This window comes from Cebus imitator, unplaced genomic scaffold, assembly GCF_001604975.1.
Source record: "Cebus imitator isolate Cc_AM_T3 unplaced genomic scaffold, Cebus_imitator-1.0 Scaffold1, whole genome shotgun sequence".
Classification (NCBI taxonomy): Eukaryota; Metazoa; Chordata; class Mammalia; order Primates; family Cebidae; genus Cebus; species Cebus imitator.
In genome coordinates, this window is record NW_016107316.1 from 15,764,865 (window position 1) to 15,775,608 (window position 10,744).

The 10,744-nt window shown below is 37.4% G+C and overlaps 1 protein-coding gene across 5 annotated transcripts in view; it reads right to left on the reverse strand.

Annotated features, from left to right (window-relative positions):
- The window catches only part of ITSN2 (intersectin 2), a 168,362-nt gene that overhangs the window by 58,102 nt on the left and 99,516 nt on the right, over positions 1-10,744 (reverse strand). For all 5 annotated transcript variants that reach the window (XM_017526853.1, XM_017526864.2, XM_017526874.2 and 2 more), the window contains 2 exons: positions 10,137-10,273; positions 9,050-9,147 (listed from right to left, as the gene is read on the reverse strand). In XM_017526853.1, the coding sequence (XP_017382342.1) occupies positions 9,050-9,147; positions 10,137-10,273 (235 nt within the window). The remainder of the gene's footprint in view (positions 1-9,049; positions 9,148-10,136; positions 10,274-10,744) is intronic.

Below are 10,744 nucleotides of genomic sequence, written 5' to 3' on the forward strand. Positions count from 1 at the left end.
CTTGTTGCCTAGGCTGGAGTGCAATAGTGTGATCTTGGCTCACTGCAACCTCCCCTCCTAGGTTCAAGCGATTCTCCTGCCTCAGCCTCCCTAGTAGCTGGGATTACAAGTGCCCACCACCACATCCAGCTAATTTTTTGTATTTTTAGTAAAGACGGGATTTCACTATATTGGTCAGGCTGGTCTCAAACTCCTGACCTCAGGAGATCCACCTGCCTCAGCCTCCCAAAGTGCTGGGATTACAGGCATAAGTCAACGTGCCTGGCTTAAATTTCCCTTTTTGTAAACTTTCTATTTTCCTATAATCATTACTTTTTTTTTGCTTAGTTTTTTTTCTGTTCTGTATATAGTCTTTTTGAACTCTCTAACAGAATAATAAAACCTTCTCTGAATAGTATTCTCCAATTGGTAAATATGTCAGGTGACTTACCAATTTCATTTCTTCTCCCAGACATTTTTCTCCTACAGGGTGACATCCTCCAACCTCACAGTGTCTCTCCCTCTGCTTCTTGGTCCTTGTTCCTTAAACACTGAGGACAGCCTCAACTTTATCACTGGCTTTCTTGCCTCATGCTATACCCTTACTGAACAGGCCCACTTACTCCTATAGTTTGATCAGTCCTCTGTGCAATAATGAATCCAAAAGCTACGATCTCAGTAATAACTTCTTCCCAAAGCAACATGTCTATACTTTCAACTATTTGCAACATATCTTCAAGTGGATTGTCCCATGGGAACTTGCAAGTCAAACTTAAGACTGAACTTTTCTCCTGCATCCCCTCCTTTTCCCAAATTCCTCCATTATTCACACCACCAAAAATTTAGCCATTGTAAATAAAATATCTTCAGCTCTGACCTCTTTTTACACTTCCACATCCAAACTACTGAGTCTGTCACTAAAGACTTTTCTTTTCTTTTTTTTATTGCATTTTAGGTTTGGGGGTACATGTGAAGAATATGCAAGATTGTTGCATAGGTACACACATGGCAGCGTGATTTGCTGCCTTCCTCCCCTTCACCTATATCTGGCATTTCTCCCCATGCTACCTCTCCCCAACTCCCCATCCCCAACTAAAGACTTTTCTAATGTGTCAACCCACCCTCACTGTCCTACTTCAGGCTTTTTTTCATTTCACACTTAAGGTTATTATGATTTTTACTTGTCCTTCAAGATTCTAACTGCTCCCAAGCCAAGCCAGAATTATCTCATATATAACTGTCATAATTAGCATTACATACATTATATATATGTAATTACATTTAATTATGTAGCTAATACATAAGCATATGTAATTACAGATAAATTATTAATATGTAAATAACTTATTTACATATATCTCTTCCATTTGTCTGTGAGCTTTTTTATTGACCCCTACTGTCTAGCATCATAGAAATCACTTAACTCACTGAATAAATGAATATGGTAGCAGTGTCTCTGTTCTCCAATCTATCTTCCATACCTTTCTATAACACAGACTTAACAGTGTTACATCTATTAACATCATGTCAAATCCATTAAGATTTTTTAAAACTGCTTTTATCATTTAAAAATGATAAAAATATCATTTTTTTAAAAATGATATCTTAATGAGATATCATTAAGATAAATTTCATGTTTAAGGTGTTAAATTTGATGTTTTGACATATGTATACATCTGTGAAAAATCACCACAATCAAGATAGCAAACATTTCCATCACCCACAAAAGTTTCCTTTTGTTCCACTGTAAGTCCTCCGGCTCATCCCTCCCCATGACCTTCCCCACCATCTCTAGAAAAACACTGGCCTGTTTTCTGTCCTATATATTAGTTTGTATTTTCTAAAATTTTATATAAATAAAATCATACTATATGCATCCTTTTTGTCTGCCTTTTTCCATTCAAGGCATCCATACTGTATGAAAGGTTTGTTCCTTTCAAATGTTGGTAGACATTTAAGATTTTTTCTAGTTTTTGATTATTACAAATAAAGCTGCTATGAACATTTGTCTTCATATGGACATATGTTTTCAGTTCTCTGGTGTAAATACCTAAGAGTGGAATGCCTGAGTCACATGGTAGGTACATGTTTTAACTTTTTAACCACGGCTTGTGGAGATAAAATTCACATTCCATATAATCCCTCCATTAAAGTAGACAATTAAATGGATTTTAATATATTCAAAGAGTTATGGGATCCTTACCACAATAAATTACAGAATTTTTTTCCTCAAAAAGAAACACTATTTCTTAGATTCTCTGTCATATCTAAGAAACTAAAAAATCTTTGAGTAACCCAAAGTTGTAAAGATTTTCTCCTAAAAGTTCCACAGTTTTAGGTCCACATTTTATCTATTTTGAGTTAATGTGTGTATATATTGCAAGGAACAAACTGAAATTCATTTTCTTACATATGAATATCCCTTGTTCCAATACCATTTGCTATACATGTAGCATGAATCTACTTACCTACTCTGTTCCATTGATCTATTTTCCTATCTAGATGCTAATATCACAACTGTTTTGACTGCTGTAACTTTTATAATAAGCCTTAAATTCAGGTACTAAAAGATCTCCAACTTTGTTCATTTTCAAAGTTGTTTTGGTTTTGAATCAGCTCGTCATTTGCTACAAAAAAAAAACCTGCTGAAATTTTCGTTGTTGTTGTCATAGAGATGAGGTCTTGTTTTGTTTCCCAGGTTGGTTTTGAATTCCTGGCCTCAAGCAATCCTCCCACTTTGGTCTCCCAAAGTGCCGGGATTACAGGTGTGTGTCACGGCACCTGGCTGCCTGCTAAAGTTTTAATTAAAATTGCTTTGAGTCTGTGGAAGAATTTGAGAAGAACTGACTTCTTACTTTTTCTAAAAAAATTTGTTTTGTTTATATAGGACTTAAGAGAAGAATTGACTTCTTATCAATACTGAGTCTTCCAATCCATGAACACTATATATCTCTTCATTTATTTAGGACTTTAATTTTTCTCAATAAAACTTTGTAATTTTCAATAAATAGGTCTTGCAAATCTTTTATCAGTTTTATCTGTATTTCATATTTTTGTGCAATTGTAAATGGTATTTTTCATTTCAATTTCTGAATAATTATTTCTACACAGAAATACAACTGATTTGTTATATTGATCTTATATTCTGCAACCTTGCTAAATTCATTTAAATAGTTCTAGTAGCTTTTTAAATCTATGAGACTTTCTGTATAGATTATTATGTCTTCTGCAAATAAATACAGTCTGTCTTTTCCTTTTCCAATCTTGATTCTTTTTACTCTATGGTAGGCCACTTCAGACCCATTAGGTTTTTTATCCTAGCAGACGTTGTCTCTCTAGTTTAAAGCTTTTTTTTTTTTTTTTTTTTGAGACGGAGTTTCGCTCTTGTTACCCAGGCTGGAGTGCAATGGCGCGATCTCGGCTCACCGCAACCTCCGCCTCCTGGGTTCAGGCAATTCTCCTGCCTCAGCCTCCTGAGTAGCTGGGATTACAGGCACACGCCACCATGCCCAGCTAATTTTTTGTATTTTTAGTAGAGACGGGGTTTCACCATGTTGACCAGGATGGTCTCGATCTCTTGACCTCGTGATCCACCCGCCTCGGCCTCCCAAAGTGCTGGGATTACAGGCTTGAGCCACCGCGCCCGGCCTTCTAGTTTAAAGCTTTTAAAAGTTCAACTTTCTTAGCGCAGAATTCGAATACTCTGAAATTACAGTTTCAGGTTTCTACTTACCTTTCTAGCTTCATCTCCTACCACTTGTTCGATATTCTAGGCAAATGCTTATATGACATCCTTTAGAAACACCTGGTACATGCAAGCCTCAATGTTTTTATTTAACGTATTCCCTTCTGCCCAGAATGTTACATGGTTTAGAGGAAATACTATAGACCTGAGAGTTAAAAGAACCACATTTCAGTCTTAGCCATGCTACCTGGTTATCCTTCATTAAGATAATGAATGCTATCTAGCATGTTTGATCATCTACAAATTTTGGGGGAAATACCTGTGCTGCCCTCCACTAGGGTATCTTTCAGAATTAAATTGAGCATATTTATGAAGGCTCTTTGGAAACTGTAAAGCACTAAGCAAACATAAGGCATAATCCTTTAAGGCCTTCATCTATCCTACTCTTGGGAAAAAATGTTCCAATTTTATTTGATTGTTTTTCCTTCATTTTCTGGATTCCCACAGTACTTTATTTATTTAAATTAGTATGGACATTTATGTTATATTTTGTATAGTAATATACATTTCTGTCTTTTCCTAGACTATGGTCCCCTTGCTCATTTTTGTATGTCAACAGAGGCACATGGTTAGAAACTCAATAAATGTTAACTTGAATGGACTATTCTAAATTTGATTAACAACACACTGAAAGCTTAATTAATAATAAATGGATTTATTATTAGGGCAACTTCATTTATGTTTATGGCAAATAATTCTCATTTTAATGTTATATGTCTGGCTATTTATTATATTATGAATGAAATATTTAGAAAATTCCTATACCAGGGCCACTATGGTTAAACAATACGGTGTCACAGTAATGTAACTACCATAAAATGGTGTTTTAATGTAGTTGGAACGAAAGGAAACACTTATGAAATATTATTCTGTAAATCTAGTTTAACAGTAGCTTAAATTAGCTAGGCCTGCCAGGCATGGTGGTTCATGACTGTAATCAGAGCACTTGGTCAGGAGTTTGAAACAAGCCTACGCAACGTAGTGAGACTCAATCTCTTAAAAAAAAAAAAAAGAAAAACTAGCCCGGTGTGGCGGTGTGTGATTGTAGTCTCCACTACTCGAGAGGTTGAGGTGGGAGGAGGATAGCGTGAGCTCAGGTGGTCGAGGCTGCAGTGAGCCATGATCATGCCACTGCACTCCAGCCTGGGTAACAGATCGAGCCTCAGTCTCAAAAATAAATAAATGGACAGACAGATAGATAGATAAGCCAGAGCAATAAAAATACAGACAAGAGGCTGGGCACGGTGGCTCATGCCTGCAATCCCAGCACTTTGGGAGGCCAAGGCAGGTGGATCACCTAAGGTCAGGAGTTCAAGACCAGCCTGGCCAACATGGTGAAACCCTGTCTCTACTAAAAATACAAAAAATTAGCTGGGTGTAGTGGCAGGCATCTGTAAACCCAGCTACTCAGGAGGCTGAGACAGGAGAATTGCTTGAATCTGGTAGGCAGAGGTTGCAGTGAGCCGAGATCATGCCATTGCACTCCAGCCTGGGCAACAAGAGCAAAACTCCGTCTCAGAAAAAAAGAAAAAAACCAGTGCAGACAAGAATAAAATAAACCCTGAGGAATTACACAAACTAAAGTATTTCAGTGCTGCAGAATGCTCAGCATTACACCTGATTTAAATGTATGGTCTTGGACATGGATGAAGCTGGAAACCATCATTCTCAGCAAACTAACACAGAACAGAATACCAAACACCGTATATTCTCACTAATAAGTGGGAGTTGAACAATGAGAACACACAGACACAGGGAAGGGAACAACACACACCAGGGCCTGTTGGGGGGTGGGGGGTTAAGGGAGGAATAGCACTAGGAGAAATACCAAATGGAGATGACGAGTTGATGGGTACAGCAAACTACCATCACATGTGTATAACTATATAACAAACCTGCATGTTCTGCCATGTATCCCAGAACTTTGTGTGTGTGTGTGTGTGTGTGTGTGTGTGTGTGTGTATAAGATGTATGGTCTCAAGGTAAGGAATCACTGTAAGCCATGAGTATTGGCTAAATATGCACACATACGTATACACACACATATGTACACATACGTACACGTACACACACACACACACACACACACATTTACCACATTTACTTACATGCCCTTCCTACATTCCTTTCTACCTCCCTCCCTTCACTGACTGACTCGGCTGGCTGGCTGACTTTTGAGACAGGGTCTTACTCTGTCACCCAGTCTAGAGTGCAGTGGCACAGTCACAGGTCACTGTAGCCTTGACCTCCTGGGCTGAAGTGATCCTGCCACCTCAGGTGTGACTACAGGTGCATACCACCAAACCTGCTATTTTTTTTTTTTTTTTTTTTTNGCCTTGAATTCCTGGGCTCATGCAATCCTCCCACCTCAGCCTTCTGAATAGCTAGGACTACAGGTATGTGCCACTATGCCCAGCTAAATTTTTTTATAGAAGCAGGGTCTTCCTATGCTGCCCATACTGGTCTCTAACTCCTGTGCTTACGTGCAACTCCTGACTTGGCCTCTCAAAGTGCTGGGATTACAGGTGTGCACCTGCGCCTGGCCACAAACTTTTACAAGTATTAAATTCTATAATACTTTTTCCTAGTGGTTTCAACCTAATCAAGAAGAAAAATCCATTTGTTTATTCTTTAGAGTTAGACTGAGTTGCTTTAGTAAGAGGTCAATTTTAATATATTTTGCATCTGTCATTTATAGTCGTAATTAATTTTTAGTTATCAACTTACCTATTCGGTTAAACTGAACATTTTACATAAATTCTCACAGGCCTAGCAAAACTACTTATTACTTCTTCTTAATTACGTATTAATTAATGCTAGCAAAATAGCATTAACAGATTGGAAGGCTAGAAAAACATTTCAGTTTGTCATCAAAATGTGGCCAATACTCAGTGGAATTTCTAATCCTTTTCACTTTCAAGGAAACCTCCTTTACCACCCTCATCCATTAAGTTGATCAGACCTTGCCTCTTATCTTACGAGGAATATGGACGCCCTCAGACCTGACTTTATCCTCCATTTCAGAAAAATTTATTTATAATTCTTCCTACCCTTTCCTCCTGCCCTCTCTAATCACAAAGGAAAAGGTATTCAGCCCTTCTACCACTCTCTTTCAGTGCTCCGGATTCCAGCCCTTCTAGCCTTTTCAAGAATCTTTCTGATCTCCAAATATTAGTCAGAACAGGAAGGTCTGACAGGGAACATGAAGTGCCTTCCTGGTGCTGTATGTCCTATACACTGATTCGAGTGGGGCTTCACAGACATATAGATGTGTACAAATTATTTGAGCTGTACACTTATGGTTGTACACTTTGCTATATGTGAATTATACTTTAATTAGAAAAACAATCTCTCTCTGTTATTTACTGTCTTTCCATTATCATTAGCTTGTTTCCTCTGCAAATCCTTTCTATCATTATTTAAACTTGCTCAAACTTCAGCCAACTTAAAAAAAAAAAAGAACTTCCCTCAACCCACATTCCTCATTATTTACTACCTTCTCTCCTTCTCCCTTTTAAAGCCAAGCTCTTCCAAAGAGTTTTATGTATTCACTGTCTCCTCTTCCTCTCTTCCAATTTATTCCAACTCATGAAATCTGGCTTCTTGCTCTACTAGTCCATTTATCTGACACTGCTGTCCTTAAGGTTAACGATACCTGTGCTACTGCTAATCTAATAATTTTTTAGTCTTTGTCTTATTTCAGTTGCAGATCACTCTTCTCAAAGTTCCCTGACACTAAGCTCCTGGTTTTTTCCCTACCTCTAGTCACTCCTTTTAAGGTTCCACTTCCTCTAATAATTCCTTCAGTGTACATGTTTCTCCAATCTTCTTCTCTCTCATGTTACTACTCCCTGGAAGACCTCCACTACTCTCATGTGTTCCATTACCATCACATTATACTGATGATGTCCGATTTACATCCTCAGCCCAGACTGCTGCCTGACATCTCTCCAGGTACCTCTGGAGATCCAACTACTACTGCCTGGACATCTGAAACTCATATAAACCTAAACTCATAATTCCCACTTACATTTTATTTTCCCTCTGTGTTTTTTCCTCTCTTAGGAAATGATACCATCATCAACCAATTTGTTCAAATCAGGCAACTCATGGCTGATAGTAGTAACTCATGACTAATTCTTTATGTCAGAGTACACAAGCACCCAAGACACACGGCTAACTTTACGTTCCTGTTGTCACTGCTACCACAATGGCTCTCTGATCATGGGAGAGGTCTGTGCTAAAGCTGGTAGCAGTCTGCAACCTTTGCCTTTACCTTCCTTTTTCTACTGCTTTAGGTTGTCATACTTTTTCATTAACTACAAGCTTGTTAAGAGCAGAGATAATGTCTTATTCACTAAATCCCTAGACTAACATAGCCCTCAAAAAATATTTGAAGGAATAAATAAAAAAATAACCAAAAATATAAGTGAACTCTTGACCAAACATGCCCAGAGACAGGCTATATCCCTTTATCCACAGACATTATCTCATCATCAACAGCAAGGAGAGGAGGAATGGTAGGGACAGCAGACAATGGACTTGGGCTGGTTGTAGAACAAACTTCTACCGCAGCTCAGGCACAGCTCTGGTACTAATAGTGGCAATGGCAACAGCATGAATGTGGAATGTGTGTTTGGGGATTATATTGAGTACTAGAGTTTGGGTAAATTTTTTTCCCCAGTATTATTAAACATCTGCCACTTAACTGATAAAATACACCAACTAGTGACAGTACAGGGGGAGCGGGGAAAACAGGTGCTGGCTACTCTGGTTAATATTACTTTAACTAGAAGAAAACAGAAGCAGAGACTAAAATCCAAGTTTGTGTGCTTCTAAAGCCTGTACTCTCTCCATTATGTCATACTGGCTCTATCAAACACTATTCCTGGGATCTTCTCTCATTCATCTATTTTATATGGATTATGATAACATAATAAAAACTTTTGTCCCAAGAAACAAATTACCTGTATCCAGTTAGGGCTGTGGAATCTAACTCCTTCAATTCTTTTAACAGTTGCCATGTGCCATAGTAAAAAGGACAATGGATTTGGACAACAAAAAACAAACACCTGTATCCCATTCTGGCACAGCAATGCTGATAGTTACAACTTGTGAGAGTTTAAGCTTCGTTGGCTAGAACTTGGTAGTAATAATAACTGTCCTATGCAGCTCTGAAGTATGTTGTAAGGGCAAAATGAGGTAATGTTTAAGAAATATTTTACAAAGGCAAATACATGAAATTATAGTCAACATTACTACAGAAACTAATATATTACAATGTATTCAGCTTATTCATGATTAAAAAAAGACTTCGTTTCCTACCTGAATTATATCCCCAGAATTAAAACTCATCTCATCATGGTTCCTTGCTTCAAAGGGGTATAATGCTCTATAATTCACCAAAACACTAGCTGTCTCACCTAAAGAGAAGACAGTTGTCATTATTTGCTACTTACATGTGTACATACCTTTGTTATGACTCAGTAAAGAGCTCCTAAAATCTAAAAGAAAAAACTGAGCACCAAATAGTACAATGAAAATCCACCTGATACAGACTTGATAGGATTTCAGTATCTTGACTAGTCATCTAATAAAAAACCAAACAAGGATGCTCATCTTAAGCAAGGTAGGAGACAGCAAAACAAAGAGATGACTTGCAGGATGAAGTACACACATGGATACACAGGGAAGTGCAGGAGTGGGAGCCAGGCTGAGCTGCACAAAGTAGGAGACCAAGCAAAGAGAGGATTGTCTAGATCTGTGGAGGTCAGAACATTACAGGGAAGAAAAGGACAAAAAGGGGGGTCTCAAAAGAGAAGATTAGCAAGTAAACAGGGATGGCTGAAGAAAAATTTCTAGATCTGTGAGTATGGTTCTAAAAGGAAAATAGTAGAAGAGGTCACAAATATATTGAATTGGATAAGATTAAAATTTTCTACTTTGTTCATCTTTAGAATAAATGCTTTAACTTGTAAAATTTCAACACATTGTGCCATTAATATGGATTCAAAGGTTTATATACCTAAAAGAGATACAATAATACTAAAAGTATTGTAGACATGGACTGAGGTGTATCAAAATTTTACTATTGTTTCATTAAAATAAGTAGCTTAGAGTGGTTGAATACAATATTTAAAATTATTTTCCTTCAATTATGAAAACTATGTTAGGGTCTTTTCACAGTCAGTAGTAACTATCTTCTTTTCTCCTGTGTTAAGATATCTACCCTCCGTCTGTCTTAATAAGCCTACATGCTTTTCATCCAAGTTTAATTTATAAAAAGGTTTTTTCTGACTCTACAATTAGTATCTTTGTTTTAATTTTCTTCCCTTTTTTTGTCTCTCATCAGGTCATTTTTTTTCTTGTTCCTTTTGTTCTACAAATTTATTGTTTTTATCCTTGCCCTTACGTTGTTTCTCCTCAGCTTTTCGTTCCTCTTCTTGAATTTTTTCTTGTGTTTTTTCTTCCTGGAGTCGCTTCTGTTTTTCTTCTTCCTCCTTTCTAAGACTTTCTTTCCATAAGTTTTCTTTTCCTTGCTTTGCTTTCCTTTACATAAAAGAAAAAGAGTTTGTATAACATCCTAGAAACTTTTTACACTAAATAAAAACATACTGTAAGATCTCGTGCCTGTCAAGCTGAAGAACTAGCAAAGAAGTATTAGTACAGGGGTGGGGAGAAACAGTTGAGATCAGAGGTGAAAGAAAACCAATCAATCAAGAAAAGCTTTGGAAGCTTTGGATTGATTAGTGGCTGCACTGGGGTGTATGACTGACAACTTCTCACACCCTCATATTCCCTCCTGCTAACCAACCTCCAAACTCAAGAGTAAAAGAAAAAGGTTGAAATGGAACCATTCAGCAAATAAATCTAAAAATCATATCTAAGTTTCCTTCCTTTCTCTCCAGATACTTCACAAGAACCTTCCAGCTTTTATTCCCACTGTACTATCTAATCTCTGTTTCAGGGATTTAGTTGTTGTTGTTGTGGAAATAGGAAATGCTTCTGGAAAGATAACCT